At 35.9% G+C, this 16,865-nt stretch overlaps 1 protein-coding gene across 10 annotated transcripts; it reads right to left on the bottom strand.

Annotated features, from left to right (window-relative positions):
- Positions 1-1,904: 1,904 nt before the first annotated feature.
- On the bottom strand, positions 1,905-16,703 carry LOC106078221 (uncharacterized). 10 transcript variants are annotated; one of them, XM_056017786.1, is made up of 11 exons: positions 16,596-16,613; positions 12,980-13,073; positions 10,260-10,464; positions 9,910-9,985; positions 9,713-9,802; positions 9,590-9,617; positions 9,365-9,454; positions 7,868-7,960; positions 5,350-5,408; positions 4,806-4,923; positions 1,905-3,278 (listed from the first exon to the last, which is right to left on the bottom strand). In XM_056017786.1, exons 3-11 carry the CDS (start codon positions 10,325-10,327, stop codon positions 3,145-3,147), a joined length of 756 nt encoding a protein of 251 aa, XP_055873761.1. In that variant the 5' UTR covers positions 10,328-10,464; positions 12,980-13,073; positions 16,596-16,613; the 3' UTR covers positions 1,905-3,144. The 10 variants fall into 10 exon arrangements, with proteins under 10 accessions (XP_055873761.1, XP_055873755.1, XP_055873751.1 ...); XM_056017780.1 differs by lacking the exon at positions 10,260-10,464 and having other exon boundaries at positions 16,596-16,703; XM_056017776.1 differs by lacking the exons at positions 10,260-10,464; positions 16,596-16,613 and adding an exon at positions 13,883-14,317.
- Positions 16,704-16,865: the final 162 nt, after the last annotated feature.

Below are 16,865 nucleotides of genomic sequence, written 5' to 3'. Positions count from 1 at the left end.
GAAAACTTACATAGACCAACTGCGGACAAGTTCCACTTGTCTTCACGGAAAATAAACAGGTCGCAACTGAGTTTGCGTAGTCATGTGAAACACTGCACTCATCCTTAATCTTCGGAATCAAAGACATTGCGATTATTATTATCAACTCAGATAATCCTCCAGCCTAGATGGTTTCATAATGTCGTTATTTGATCAATAATAGACACATAGAGAATGTAGATAGGAATAAAGCCAAATTTCAAATAACTAACACTGTGCTGTCTACATTTCTTTTTGGATTCTGAAATGTTTAATATTCGTTTCATGGAGACACAATTAAAATATTTAAATACGATGGTGACATTTACAAATTTAAAAATTCATTCGCCTCGAACCATTTGGACATCCGAACCAGGTCATTAAGACAAAAGATGTCAATAGGATTCACACGACATGCATGTCAAAGCATTTCCATCTCGACCAACTGGACTTAAATTTTCCCTTCTTTAATGAACTTAACCTTCACCTGTCTCGTGGTCTATGGCTTTTACTTGACCTCCGCTTCTAAACTGACTTCCTTCTTTGGTTATTACCTCGATGTTCCACTTTCGGCTTGCTGGTAGGTTTCACCTGTTCTTTATCTCGCATTCCAAAGGTCTTAAAGTTTTCAAAACAAGATCAGTTTCTCATGTTCATTACAAAGAGCGAAAATCAAAAATTTTTCAGAGTTAATGGTTTTGTTGGTGCGTTTACCAGCTGACAGGTCAGCTTGAACTCCTATTGTTCTGATGTTTTTATGTCCAACAGACCAACACTATATACTTAAAGCTGGGCTAATCAATCAATGTTCCTGGACATCACTCAGTCATCCTCACGTTGCCGATAAGACGTGAGTTCGGCGCCAGGTCCAAAGGAATATTATTAATCTGACCGTTGGAGAAACATCCACAAGTAGGCAGAACTGCACCGGCTTTCAGGTGTTAGCCTGTCATCAAACCAAAATTCAAGACAGACACCACCTGTCATCAAACCAAAATTCAAGACAGACACCACATGTCATCAAACCAAAATTCAAGACAGACACCACCTGTCATCAAACCAAAATTCAAGACAGACACCATTGCAATGAGCTTTTTATTGTGAACACTGAATAGAAAAAAAAAAAAAAAAATTAAATGGTATGGGTAGATTGTATTGCCATGTATAAAAATGTCCAATAACTGACTACAAATTGATATTAGATAGGTGAAGACGGAAAGTAATAATATTGACTAGAACTATGTGTTGCTATTGATTTTGTTGAATCATGCTGTGTGATGCTGCTTCTCTGAGACTAGGAAAACCAGAGTCGGCCTTATGCCACCTCAGCATGCGACCGTAGGCCCCGCACTTTCATAAGCCCCGCGCTTATTCTAAAATTATTAAACTAAATCATTTTTTTTTATCAAAATTTAGGATATCAATTTGTAGCTGCAATTTATCTCACAAAATTTATGAAACAAGTCTGTTCAATAGCAATGTCTGATTTCTGCTTGGTGAAAAGAGAACATTTTGTTTTAAAATTACATGCAAACATCCAAGAACTTCGAAACTGATAAAAAAGAGAAACAAATCTTGTTAAATGAGTTTTGAGTAACATCGTACATCAGAGTGAATTTTCTTCATATAACTGAGCAAATAAAGACGTTGCTTCAATAAAAAATGGCTAATAAGGTTCATGCAATATACTACTCAGACTTTTAACAACCAACTAAGTGTTGTCGATGGAAAAACAAAATATGTTGCTTATATTCTGATGACATTTCATTTATAAAACCTCCAGCTTATATAGTTTTACAGTGTTTCATAGCATCATTACATAAAGCCTTGTTGCAGAGATGCGGCATAAGTATTTGTAGTCTAACAAAGAACGAATGAAGCCAAAATTACAAAAATCAACACAAGAATATGTTCATTTCTTTTTAGATTTGGTCATGGTTAATATTAGTTAACAGAAGGTGAAATTATGCCGTTGAAGTAAGCTATTAAAATTTTTAAAAACATGTTCAAATCATCAATATATGTATGTATTTATGAGGTATTTCCATTAATGTGAAATTAAATTAAAGTCAGGACCTTCTTAAATGGAATCCATTATCGTGGACTCCTGAAAAAAAATGAATTGGGGGTCTACGAGATGTACTTATTGACCCTTAATTCATTTTTTCACTCTTGTAGACCCCCTGGAAGTCTTGGTAGATCCCTGGGGGTATAAATAGACCACTTTGGGAATCACTGCTCTAGGTGGAAAACTTCTGGGCCGATTTTGAGTTTGTGTTTGACACAAACTGTCTTTGAAAGTGAATATTTCTTCTAATATTAGTTACGGTTCAAACAGAATCATCACGCTGAAGATTATATGAAAAATTTCATAATACACTAAAGAAACATCAGTGTTCTCTTTTAACTTATTTAATAAACTTTCTCCAAATTACACACAGAAGTAAATTCTCAATTCAATAACTTTACTTAAATGTACAACAACTTTAACTGATATATCTAATTACTGAAATAATTTTATCATACAAATTCAATTTAAGTAACTTCAACTACTGGACCCGCAAACGTTTAAACATCAGACCGTTACTATCAAAAATCGTTAAAATGCTAGTACCCCTATTAACTAAATTTCTCGTAATTTATACTTTCTGAATCGTACTTTCCAGAATCATAGAAATTTCTCCCCTAATTATTTTATGAACTGTGACCTTCTCGAAGCTGACGTCTGCTATTTTATCCCTTAACCTCTTTCTTTGATTGGATGACTATAATTAACTTGTTTACTCTGGTCATCTCTGACCTGACTGGGCTTCTCAAAACTAGCCGAGTTAGGTCACAGTATCGACTTGTAACAGACTTAGTCAAGTCATTCTGTGTCTGTCCTCTTGTGTAGAATGTTGTTGTTTTTAGTACAAAGAAGATGCCCTTACATTCACAACAAATTTCAAATAAGAATCAATAAAATAGTATTAGTCTTAGTCACCATTACAATTCAATGAAATAATCATTAATGACTACAAACAATTTAGTTTTTAAATATATACACCTAGCAAGGTTTCAATAAGAAATTGATTTACAATTAAATACTATTAAGTATATCTTTCTTTGATACTTCGCATTAAAACCCTATTTCTGGTAGCTAGAAGAGCTGGTCAGCATAAATAGTCCGAGAAAGGTTGACCTTTCATCACAAGCAATAGGAGATTGACCTGTCAGACGCAATTGTAGCTTTTCTCCAGCTTCAAGTTTAAAAACTCCAGCTGGAAAATAAATAAATATATCAAAACGATATTCTTTTTATCTCCTTTTAACTTAAGAAAGCAGTATCTCGTAATCAAGATAGAAAACTTTAGATGGAAACATAAATTGCCATACAGTACATTCTTTATTATCACCCTTTATTGAGAAATGGATACCCTCAAAGCGTCTCTAAAAGTCTTCAGCCTTGACCCTGCCACCTGGGAGACTGAACCACATGAAAGAGCATCATGGCATCCTGATGTGAAAATTGGCGCACAAATTGAAGAAGACAAGAATACAGCGCTGGCAGATGATAAGCTTCATAGAAAAAAATGACTCTAGCTCCTACTGGAATACCTTTTCCAATAAACCACTATGGGCGAACTATATACAGTACTCGCTATTGTTAATTTCAAACTTTGGTTTTAATAAGATGGATTTTTTGTAGTCCGAGTATGAAAAAAACAAAACAGAGTAAAGTATTTTGCTTGGCTTTATAGACCCAGCTTTGACCTACATATCTTATAACTTTATTAATCAAGCTAACCCTATTGAAATTAAATGCATGTTTAAAGAATTAGCTCTCCTTAGGTTAAAGTAGTTCTCACTATTTTTTGAGACATCATGAGGAAGTGGTTCAGTCTTTATGCATGCTTCCTATAAACTGTCCTCATTTCTGAGGCATATCCTCCTTTTTAAGTCTTAGTCCTCATTTTGTTCTTCTTTTAAGATATTGTCTTCCTTCTGAAGGATTTTCCCTTCTTTATTGGGGGGTCTCCTTTTAAGATATTGTCTTCCTTCTGAAGGATTTTCCCTTCTTTATTGGGGGGTCTCCATTTAAGATATTGTCTTCCTTCTGAAGGATTTTCCCTTCTTTATTGGGGGGTCTTCTTTTAAGATATTGTCTTCCTTCTGAAGGATTTTCCCTTCTTTATTGGGGGGTCTTCTTTTAAGATATTGTCTTCCTTCTGAAGGATTTTCCCTTCTTTATTGGGGGGTCTTCTTTTAAGATATTGTCTTCCTTCTGAAGGATTTTCCCTTCTTTATTGGGGGGTCTTCTTTTAAGATATTGTCTTCCTTCTGAAGGATTTTCCCTTCTTTATTGGGGGGTCTCCTTTTAAGATATTGTCTTCCTTCTGAAGGATTTTCCCTTCTTTATTGAGGGGTCTCCTTTTAAGATATTGTCTTCCTTCTGAAGGATTTTCCCTTCTTTATTGGGGGGTCTCCTTTTTAAGAGTTAGTCATCTTTTTGTGTCCTCTTAGACAGGTGAAAGTAAAATCTTCATAATTACATGGAAGGATGTAAGCGTCTCATTCGAGAGGCTAAGTACGCTTGAACTTGGCTTGGTTACCTATGAAAAGGGCTCAAGCAGAATTGTGTTTACTGAGCGCCCAGAACGAAAAACCTTCTCCCAGATACCCCCCCCCCCACTGGCCCACAAATGACATTGGACCATAGCGCTCTGAGCATGCTATAAGCATGAAAGTAGCGCTATATAAAAGTTATAATTTATTAATAAACATTGCCTTTGTTTATAACTACGTACCTGAGTAACCCGTGTTCTGACTGTTAGTCCAGCTCAGGAAAGTGTGGGCAGTATCAGTCAGCTTTATAGTACGAGCTTGGCTGTTTCGTCGCATTTTATAGATGTACATGGACCAGGTCTAAGGAAACAAATAGATATACGTCTATATACTCTGGGTTGATATTTCTACCTTTCAGCAAACTAATTATATGCGCTGATAGTAAAAAGATAATCGTTTATTTTAATACCTATACTTGCATAATTCCTTCTTTTTTTTTTAGATGTTAAGAGTTTGTTTATTCAGTTTTACAAAGCTTATATAAACTCACTCTGTCTGTCAGGTAAAAGGTTTGTACATGTTATTCCCACAACCAATCTGATTAATCTGAAATTTTCCACAATTATTTCTTTTACCTGAAAACACAAAAAATCAAGCAATATTCCCGGTATTTAAAACAAAAAAATACATATTATGTAGTATCTACAGTGCATTATCGTGCTATTAAAAAAAAAATTAGGTCAAATATATATATATATATTATACAAGTAAAAAAAAGGTTCAAACCGTATAGGCAACTCTAGAGGAAAATTCTGGAGTAACACTGGCGTGAACAAAGTACAGGCCTGAAAACCAAAGTAATAAGACACTAGATTTTAAAAAGGAATATATAGATTTATAGTGGGCAAGCTTTCAATGTCTTGGGTATTACAGATAAGGAATTATGCCTCCCCCACCCGCGTATGCGTGTGCTGAAAAGTTCTGTAATTTTTTTTTTGTACAATGTACAAGTTTTTTGTTGTTGTTTTTTTGGTAACGTAACAGCACATTATTCAGCACGGGATGACATGAACATTCAGAAAGAGAGTTTACATGTGACTTCAGTGACATTAAGGAGTGATCTACAGAGATCTACAGGGCAGATGGTGTAACGTTCATCTGTTTCTGTGGCCCATGGTTAAGGAGTGACCATCACAAGTAATCACAACGACCAACAGACTTTATTTTTCCCCAGCTATTATCAGATACCCACTTTTTCCCCAACTACCAATTAGAGCTGGGTTGCATCCTAAAGATCCCGAAATGTAATGTAAAATCATTACCAGGATTCGAATCTGGGACCTAGGTTCTGAAACCAAGCGCTGGAGGGAGACCTGTATTGACAAGAAGGAGATGAATTCTGGAATTAGAGAAGGTCAAGACACGTCCTTTGCATAGCCTGATACCTGGAGCAACTCTGAGAAGTGTATTGTTGGCAACAGGTAAGGATAGGTGAAATTAAGAACTTGACTCTGTGTCTCGAAGGCTTGACAACCTCTTTTTATGTTCAGTGTAAGTCTCATACATTTCTTCATTGTTATTAAACATTATATATCTTTCCCTGCGTAAGTCCTTGAGTTGCCTCCCTTGAATCTATTCCAGTATCTATATATATAACTCTCTTCAAGGCTCAATAGTTTGGACACCAAGTAATGGAAAGATCACTCTTTTATTTCTGCAAATCGGAAGGACGTTACCCCACGTAATTTTGAGGCGAAAAAAAGAGGGTAGTATTCACCCGTCACTAAATAGCAGGACCGGACTTAACCATTGAGACCAAGAAGTCATGGAAAGAGAACAAGTAATCTACTCTGTATTCACCCCTCGGTTCCGCGAGGTTGTTAACGCCGGAAGAGGTAATGATCTTAAGCCCATCATTACCTATAGAATGCTTCCAATGGCATACGTCTCAAATAGCCTCTGACAACCAGTCCAACTCCTGGGGCCTTCTCATGTGGTTCAGTTACTGAGCCTGGCGGAACTGTTACCACTGACAGGAGAAGGGGCCAAGGCGAGCAACTGGCGCCTAAACCAGTAAGCTTCGGGCAGGAGGGGCTCGTTAGCCTTGGTTGGCTAACCATTTAGGAGAAGGAAAACTCTGGATCCAAACCTCCACTGCCTTGCGGCTATACTCAAACACGGGAAAGGCTTCGAGAGACAACCCTGAGGAAAAGTCAGGAGCTGGTGATCCTTAGGCAGACTGTGGCACACCGTGCTACAGCCTGGCAGAGCCTGCGGCACTACTGATTTCAAACTTATTGGATATTCCGTTCCTTTGGTCACATCATTTGCGACCATAAACAAGGCCCAGGTTTTCATCTCACTCGCTCTGAGATGAAGCATAGTCGTTCTACGACTGAAGGAGGCCAATAAAATTCACCCCTCACTAAATAGCAGGGCCGGACTTAACCATTGTGGGGCCCAATGAGAAACGGATTTCGCGGGGTCAAGTTTGGGTAGGGATACGGATAATAAGTGAAAATTAATAGTTTGTATTAGAAAATAAATTAGTGTACGCATTTTATTCATTCTTTACCACGTACAGTATTACTTTACGAGCCTTGCTTGTAGCAAAGTCATACAGTATATCATGAAAATTCTGTTTCCTACATAGATCACGCTCAATAGCAAAAATTATCAAATGTTTCAATCTATCTACGAGAATTGTTGACCTCAAGTAATTCTTCATTAGTTTAAGGCGCGAGAAGCTTCTTTCACCAGATTCCACAATTACTTGATAATGCCGTTATTTTTTTTATCGCGGGTAGGATTGTCGTTTTCGATATGGAAAGACACCCCAAAATGACAATTTTTGTCTATATATTTCAGGAGATTTGTATGAGTTTTCTTAAGATTTCATTTCCGGATATTTCCAGGACTTTTTCGTATATTTTGCAATTTCAGATTTCCAGGAGCTCCTGGTAAATCAGTAGACCGCAGGAAATCTGTTATAAGTTATAAAATGGTTTCATTTAATAATTTATACACCTAGACTTAGCGCGGGTCCTATGAAAGTGCGGGGCACACTGCGGACACATAGGTTTTAGTGGCATAAGGCCGGCCCTGCTAAATAGCGGTGTATACTACGTCGCCGGTCGACTATATAATTTATTCTTCCATATGGGGTCCATGAAGGCAACAAACGCCCCGCTTCCCATCCTCGATCCCACCGAGACCTAAGATGTGGTCAAAAAGACTAAAGTGATCATTAAATAAGAAATAAAATGTTTAGTGTAATTGGAAATGAATTAAATGTTTAATATACCTGAATGCAAAATGACTAGTCCGTCCTTGTCGACCTTGACACCTCTTGCATGATCTAGTGAGTCTATGTTTTTTCTAACAAGCACACTGGATTCTTTTTTGAAGAAAGGGTATGGACGTAAGCAATTACATGCAAACTATAAGATACTTAAACTTTCTCTTGTACATATGAAAGACCAAAAAATAAAGCTAACAAAATTTTTACAATATAATAAGATCAGATCATGAATGCTGTCAACAGACTATTGGATATGTGAAGAATTAAGGTAATTCTGTATACTCATGTCTGTTAGTGGACTATGAACTATTTCTATATATGAGCTTGGGGGAGAACGTGGTTTAGGAAGGGAAGTAGTCGCCGATGCAATGCAGTAATGTGTAATTATCAGATACTAAGGCAAAAATCTGTTTCTTTGTTATAAATCCGGAGGCGCGGTGACTGAGTGCTAAAGCGCTTGGCCTCTGGGGGTCCTGGGTTCGAATCCTGGTGAAGCTGGTATTTTTAGTTTTGGGATCTTTAGGGCGATCTAATGGGTAGCTGAGATTAGTTGGGGAAAAGTATAGGCGGTTGGTTCAACTTGGCAACATGACACCCATGTAAACCATGGGCCACAGAAAAAAAAATGACCTTCTCATCAACTGCCCAATAGATCACAAGGTCTTTACGTTTTTTACTTACTTATATAAATTCACTTGACACAAAATTAAATTGTCCTTGAATTCTTGTATCTGCCTACAGCTTTATTGTAGAAAGAAGCCAGATGAGAAAAAAAGTGGGAATTAAATCCCGAAGTTTCACTAAATAATTCTGAACATAACTTTGCACACCAATATGTTTATTAGACTTGGCGTTTAGACATCCCTTAGAGATTAGCGGATAAATTAGCAAGAAGATAAAAGACTCAACAGCAGTAACGACAAAGTCTTACAGTTAATAAACTTTAATTGAATAATCATAAAACAAGGATAACTACTAATTCAATCATTTGTGTATAGATTGATGTACAAGAGCTGATACGTATGTTTAGCCTATATTCATCACAATGGTTAGGACAACACATAGGTGAAAACAAGACCAGCACTATCTATATGGTTTTTATTGCTACAGTAAGACAGTCAAATAGGATAGGTTGCATAAGCTGCCAGGTATTGGAGAACCTTACAATCGAAACAAAACCCAGGACGCTAAGTTTGTCATTGAAATTTACCATCGGAACGTAATCCGGGACATTAAAGTGTTCAATAAGCAATAACGCTGCAACTTCATCAGGGACTTTAACTTTGTCGATATCGGAACGTAATCCGGGACGTTGAGGCTGTTCCATGAATGTTATGTACACACACAGCAGCTCACTACACATAAGTTAATGTAATTAGGCTTCATCTTAATTGCATAATCTTATAGTAGAAATTATGCCTTAGTGATGGACTAACTCACCAGATGCCCATAATTACCAAGAAAAATTCTAAAGTCAAATTACTAGCTATATATATTTGCCTGGTTTATCCTCAGAAGCGGGTATTCTGACTGCGCCAGAAAGAGAGATGTGTGCACTGACAGGCGTATGTTTGAATCTCATCATCATTTCTGTTATAGACATGGAAATTAAAGATATAGCCATTGTCCTTTATGGTAAATACTTGCTTTAAGAAGTTGGTTTTACTGTATGCTAGTAGGTAGACTATTGGAGAAATATGTGTAATTATGCATATACTTCCTTACCATATTTCTTTTGTTTGAGTTTGTGGCGCTGAAATGAAAAATAAACATAACTTTTACTTAAGACCACAAAGATTTATTTAAAATTGCAATTGTATGTTTAGCTGTTATACTATTGTTCTATACCTCAACTAAAAACTTGGTCATCTCTTCTATGATCTTTTCCTGCAATTCGTCGTAGATCTTGTAGAAATTCCCATCACTAGAATGAGCTCTCTATAATAAAAAAAGTAATAAAACTTACTTTAAAAAACACAAATTTAACAAAGTATTTAAAAACAAATGTTAAAAAAAAAAATCGCGAAAGTATAGTATTACATTACCTTAGGGAAATTTGCAACAAAAACAACTGCTATCAAGCTGAGAACAAGGGATGTTATTGTAATACATCTGGATGCTCTGAAAAAGAAAGATTTAAAATCAATTTGACCATCCTGTCATGTTTGTGAATATTTAATCTACATTTTACTTATATAGTTTAACTTATTTACAGTTACAAAGAAAATAGTAAATATAGAAGTTTCCATGGCATGCCCAGTTTTATGGAACATTCTAAAAGAAAAAAAAAGGGACGACCCATAGGTTTACAGGTCTACTGACTCAAAAAGTCTATAGGTCTACTGACCTACAGGTCTTTAGGTCTAATGACCTATAAATCGATAGGTCCACTGACCTATGTAGACGTAAATTATGGTGAATATGTCTTTGTTTGACATTGCGTTGTTCAGATTGTGTAAACATTGTGAGCAGCACTTTTCTATTAGAGGGTTTCCGACTCTCATTGAGGATGATTATTTCTGTCTTGTTATAAGCATTCAATTCATTCTTGCTCCCCCTTATATTTTCAGGTTCAGGGATCGTCCCAATCTGACCTTCACCTGGGAGTACATTTAATTTAATTCATTATTTTCATTCTTGCTTCATAATTTAAATGAGCCTACTAATTAACAGCATTTTTTCTTTAAAACCTTTATCTAAATTTATGAAAAGTTGCCAATATTAAAATAGTGTAAGAAAATTATCTAAAAAGTAACTAGACTTTTGTGCCAGAAAAGATGCTTCAATCAATATAGCCTAACAATGTTACTTTTTATGCTAGTTTGAAAGATAAAAGGTCAAAAGAATAAATTTCTGCTTCATCTTTTAAGATAAAAAAACAAACTTTAAATAAAAAAAAAACAAAGCTTATATTATCTTCTTATCTTATATAATACAGACGTTATTTAAAAAAAGAAGATGATTACATCTTACGCGTCATGTATGTTAACCAATAACTTAAATTCTGCCAAGTCACTGGTTTTCCTGGGTGGTTCAGGCAACCCATTCCATGCTCTAATAGCACCAGGGAAAAAGGAGCACTTGTACAAATTTATCCTAACATTAGGAACAATACATGTGCCTTTATCTTTGTGTCTTTCTTAGTATTTTATTATATTTTGTTTTTCTATTTGAAGATTATGGTTCAGTGTTTTGTGTAAAATTGCTACTTTACTTTTAGTCATCTCGAGATCCTGAAGGCTTTCTCAATTTAGTGATTTTACTAAAGGTGTTACTCTAGTCAAATGTGAATATTCGTTAGTTATGAATCCCACTGCTCAATTTTGTGTCTATTTCAGTTTCTTACTGTTTTCTTGAGTTGAGGGGTCCCAAAAAGAGGTAAAATAATAGTTTCATTTTATGTTCTTATTTGATTTATAGTATTTCTTTTAACTAAATCCTAATGCTTTGTTTCTAACATATTTCTCTAAGAGAAAGGCAAAAAAGGCCCACTTTTAGATTATGTGTCATTATATTTTAATGGTAACTGGTTTTGTTTTTAAAATCAGCTTTAATACTTTGTTTTTATAGCCTACATATACTACAATTAGCTTGTGAAGTTGTGTTTTGAGTTGCTTCCCATGCAGGTTCTAGAATAAATATCATCGATATCATGATCTAATGAATAGTAATAGTTGTTATTGTAAGAAAAGAATAGAAGTTGGGCCCTGCATTTTGTAACGCCGGCCATGTGCGTAGGAAATTTAATGTGAATCAGTATGATAGTTTTCTTGATCAATCAGTGGTAAGTTACAAATATATGAAAGATAGATAAAAGCCTAATGCCAATATGATATTGCCTTAACATCAAGTTTGGTGTCTCTGTCTTTGATATTTTTATACAGTTATCTTTGTATAATGCACTATCTTAAAGAGTTTTGCGTGTCTCACAAAAAAAAAAAAAAGAATGGCGACCAGATTAGCTATATAGTTGAATCGGTATAAAGTTGTATCGGTACAAAATACAATCAAAACTACAAGTCAGAAGTATAAATTGTTTCATTATAGAGCTCTATTAGTATAAAGTTGTACCAGTATAAGGTTGTATCAATACAACGTTATGTCAATATAGAGTTATATCATAGGAAAGTTGTAAAGCTAAGAAAAATTAGTTGTGGTTTTATTAGTTCAGTGAATTTTTTAGAATTTTCTGTCAAGTTAATGCTGAATTAAACATTCCTGAATTTATGTGTTTTGGAGGAGATATATAAAGTTATAAACTTAGGCTTGGGTGATTGCTATGGAGTGTGAGTATGTTTCTATGGTGCCGTTGGAAGACGTTAGTGATTTGCTGTGAATGATCCAACATAGTGGAATTATTGTCATTTGGTCTTAGTTAGGGAGACGACTCTAGAAAGTGAGACTGAAAGGTTGTGTTATTGTAGAGTGTTAGATATTATTACTAAAGTCTACTACATTTATTTTATTTAATCACAAGTTGATTTTGTCTATGTTATAAATAAAGTGAAGTTATATTAGTTAAGATATATTACACCCACATCGGTATAGTTGTCGACCAGCAGTTTGGTGCTTCAAGTCAGTGACCGGTAACAACAGTCATGTGTTTGGTAAACAATCCAAAACTGGATCTGAATTACTGTTAGCCTCCTTGGTGCTGCACCTGTTCGTGTTTTGATCCTTTTGCATTCCTGTGACTGAATCCACCCTTAAGTCAGTGACTGGAGGAAGGAACCTTTACCATCTCAAGTCCATTCTCAGCCCCATGCAAACTCTTATTGTGATTCCTCAATTGGTAGTTTTAAAAAATGTAAACGTTTAAGACTGTATAGACCTACATGTCAATTGATAGACATCTAGCGTATTTTTCTAAGTTGGAAATATATTTTAAATATACATATGCCGCCCCCCATTCCTAAATTTTGTTTAAATGCGGCCCTTGATAGAAAAAGGTTGCCCACCCCTGAACTAGGGTGTCATGTGGCTTGAATAACCACCCTTACTTTCCCAACGTATGTCAGGTCCCATTAGAAGTGGGTGGGTGCCGTATGAATCCTAAATTTTGAAAATTTTCAGCAAGATTCGAACTCGAGGATACTCGATTAACAAGCCAAGCACCTAAGTCCGCGACTTGCTTGTGCTTTCACCGTTTGGTCGATTAAGTCGTCTAGATATTCTTTGTTCACTTCTGACGATTCGGCCATTTGTATGTCTGCAGAAAGGAAGAAAATGAAATTGAATCATCAAACTGCATTTGTCTAAGTTAAAGTGTGTTAGTGTGTGTGAGAGATAGATAGATAGATAGATAGAGAGAGAGAGAGAGATTAAGGAAAAGAGATAGTAGAGAAAGAAGTAGCTTGGTGTGTGTGTGTGTGAGGTGCTTGTGTTTGACATAGAGAAAGTACGAAAGAGAGAGAGAAGGAAAGAGAGATAAAGGAAGAAGGAGTGAAAGAGGAAAAGAAGAGAGTGAAAGGAGAGAGAAAGATTGAGAGAGAAGGAGAGAAAAAGAAGTAGAGAGAAAATGAAAGAGAGAGATGGAGAGTGAGAGATAGAAAGAGATAAAGAAAGAAGAGAGAGAAAGGAGAATGAGAGAGGGAGAGATAGAGAAGGAGAGAGAGAAGGAAAGAGAAGGAGAGAGAAGGAGAGAGAGGAGGAGATAAGAAGAGAGATATTCTTTTTGAAAATATTGATACCCGCCTATTTACCTGCCTGGGTGGACCACTTTGGAGACCAATTTTGAGTTTGTGTTTCCACACAAACTGTCTTTGTAACCTTTTACCTTAGCATTATTTCATTCCTAACTTAATTAGCCAATCAGACACTATCAGATCAATAAAGATATTGATCTATATTTGAAATTCTCTTTCAGAACTAATTACTAATAGTAAATACGCACATACTGAAAAAGGTCAGCCCCAAAAACAAAGAAAGATTTTTTTTTTAAATTGATCAGCAAATTTCATGCAGTAGATTTCCTGAAAAGGTGTGGGGGAGAAAAGGTCATTTCAACAAGTGACTTACTTTGTTGAGTGATAGTGAATATTTGATTCAACTCTGAACAAGAAAAAATAACATTAAAAATTTCGAACCTGCCCGTCACGGCTACAATGACTATTACTAGGGAGTTTAGTAGCTGGAGCACTGGAGACCATATAGTCATAGAGTCTAGGAAAAAAAATATCTATCTTTATCAAAATCAATAAATTATTTTGACAGTTCTGTTGATTATCAAGAACGAATGAAATCAGCTGTTTAATCTAACGCCATCCTGGTTGACAACAACAGTTACAAGGGTTGTTACTCCCAAACACCGAGTGGTGCAACCTATATAAAACACACATCAACAAGTTCTTTAGTGCTACTCGAAGATGACCATAACCCTAGATCTTTCTAGTCGAAGCCGATATGCCGACTCCCCTCTAGTCTAACAAGTAAATCTAAACTTTCATTAATAAACATGAGTCAAGGTTAAAACTGAGAACTAGTCTAGCACACATAGAACCTTGCTATGTTTGATATTTGATCCAAGTTGCGCTGTTTTTTTTCCTTCTTTATACGTTTTGGCTTCATCTATTCTAAGGTCTAAGCTATAAAAAGGGTGTAGGCTACATGATGTTCATGCAGTAAATAATTTATTGTTAGACGCAAATGAATTGATTAAAATCACTAAATATAGACCTAACATGCTTATCAGATTTCCACTATAAACAGAAATTAAACACCACGTACGTGACTCAGAAAAATTCGGAAGTACCCCATTCAAAATATTGCATATCTATAGAAGCTTTTGGCAAAATTTTTTTTATAATGCTGCTACTTTCAAGTGCCGATATTGTCTCCTATAACTTCTACCAGCATCTTGCTTTAACCTCTTCAAATGCAGACTGACAAAATTATAGTTGTTAACTGCATCATTTTTTTTTTTTTATAATCAAAGTTGTTGACATCACATGACCAGAAAACAGGGACGTGCGTTTCAACCGCTACCACATGTTGAAAAGTATTTAAAATTTTAATTAAACTTTTTAGTTTGTAACTAAAAATAAAATAATTAAACTACGATTTTAGTTTTTGTTTTTCTAGTTTAACTTTAGCCTTAATTAATCTTTTTTTAGCTAACTTTTGCCTATCACTACTAACTGATAGACTTAATATAAGCTTTGTTTTTTTTTAAATTATTATTATTTATTTTTTTATTTTGATTGTTTATAGACATCGGTGAATCAATAAGCAAACCCGTTGCTTCTCAGCATTTAAAGGGAGAACTTTAAATTGTCTTCCTAGAGTCTATCTTATCTTATATAATACAGACGTTACTTCAAAAAAGAAGATGATTACGTCCTACGCGTCATGCATTTAGTCATGCATATTAACCAATGACTTAAATTCTGCCAAGTCACTGGTTTTCCTGGCTAGCTCAGGCAACCCATTCCATGCTCTACACTTGTTTGGGAAATACAATGGAACGTATACGTATATTTGATACTCAAATGAGGAAAGATTGTGACCAGGAGAAAATTTATGGAACACTACGCAAGTCAAGAGTTAGAACACATTATAGTTATTTCTAAATCGCAGAACCACTGAAAGATCTATAAATAGTCCACTCACAAACGTCGACCTATTTTTTCACGAAAAGTAAATGTCAAGATCACTTGCTGTTCACCTTTCATGCTGTTACTGAATAAGCCAGGGCGGCTGTGTTTACATTACAGGGCCTAGGCATCTATATTTAGATCTAGACGCACAACATTATCGGTAGTTAAATAGGTTATGTTTACAGTTCAATAAATAGAACTTAATATGTGAAAATATAAGATTATTTGAAATGCTTTTGTTTGTATGCCTTAAATTGTAATTTCGTATAGATTTAAGGCTAGTCTCTCTGTAAACAATTTTCTCTTTGGCTCTAAACTTTTATTCAACCATGATTGAAGGCAAGATCAAAACTTGAGGTTTAACTTAATTTAAGACTACTTCAGCGCTTTCACCAAAGATGCTAAGGCTCCATCATGGACATACGGTGGTAGGACCGCACTACAAACAGCGATGTCCTTGCGAACGCCGGTATGGACAGTATAGAGGGACTTCTTATGGTCCGACAGTTACGCTGGGCAAGGCACGTATCCCGTACGAGAGACGAATGTATGCTAAAGGCAGTCTTTTTTGGTGAGCTAAAAGGTGGTCGACATAGCAGAGGCGTCAGGCGCCCCATGGAAACGCTTAAAAGACCAGCTTAGGCACCAACTTGCCTTAGCTGACATAGAAGAGACCACCTGGTTGAATGCGGCCTCAGATTGAGACAGCTGGAGGTCACTAACAAAGGCCGCGGGATACACATTTGAGACCAAAAGAAAATCTGATGCCGACGACAGACGCGGACGGCGAAAAGAAAATCTAAATCGACCACCTGCGGACAATGGTTAAGCTTGTCATGTTGTGGCAAAATATGTAGGTCACAGATGGGGCTGCGCAGCCATGGGAAATACTGCATTCCTCACTAATCTTCGGAATCGAAGACAAGCCTTATTATTATTTGGACATACATCCTTGAGACTTTAATAATGTGCATTATGTTTAGGCATTTTTGTTGTTGCTTTTTGCCTTGAAAGATGTAGTCTTAATAATAGGCTTAATTTTACACACATAAAAAAGGTGTAGGGGCCTATGCAACAAGAACGTTTACATTAACCGCTTCGTCAAACACTAAAAGAAACAAAAATATCCTACTTACATAATTCATCCTTTTACCAACAGAATGTAAGTTAAGACTGAAAACGCGACCAGAAATTCCCGATAAAAATTACGACGAGAAAGGCGGGGCGAACGAAATGTTGAACTGGTCGTGTAGGCCTAATGCTGGTTTGGGCGTCGTGCCAAGACCAGATGTTATAGTTTTAATACTTTATATTGTAATAGTTTTAACCATCGGTCTCAGTCGAACTGCCGTCATGATGGTCGGGCGATTAAACCCTGGATTTCCATGTCATCCTGTAAGAGCTTT

This window comes from Biomphalaria glabrata, chromosome 18, assembly GCF_947242115.1.
Source record: "Biomphalaria glabrata chromosome 18, xgBioGlab47.1, whole genome shotgun sequence".
Taxonomy (NCBI): Eukaryota; Metazoa; Mollusca; class Gastropoda; family Planorbidae; genus Biomphalaria; species Biomphalaria glabrata.
The sequence above is the reverse complement of the archived record's forward strand: the minus strand, read 5'-3'. Positions and strand labels throughout refer to the sequence as shown.

Coding starts and splice junctions, on each gene's coding strand:
- LOC106078221 (XM_056017776.1), bottom strand. CDS start 14,021: ATGACTATATGGTCTCCAGTGCTCCAGCTACTAAACTCCCTAGTAATA. Junction 9,986..12,979: donor CAAGCAAGTCGCGGACTTAG/GTGCTTGGCTTG, acceptor TTTCTTTTTCAG/AGCATCCAGATGTATTACAA. Junction 9,455..9,589: donor ACTCAAACAAAAGAAATATG/GTAAGGAAGTAT, acceptor TGTCTATAACAG/AAATGATGATGAGATTCAAA.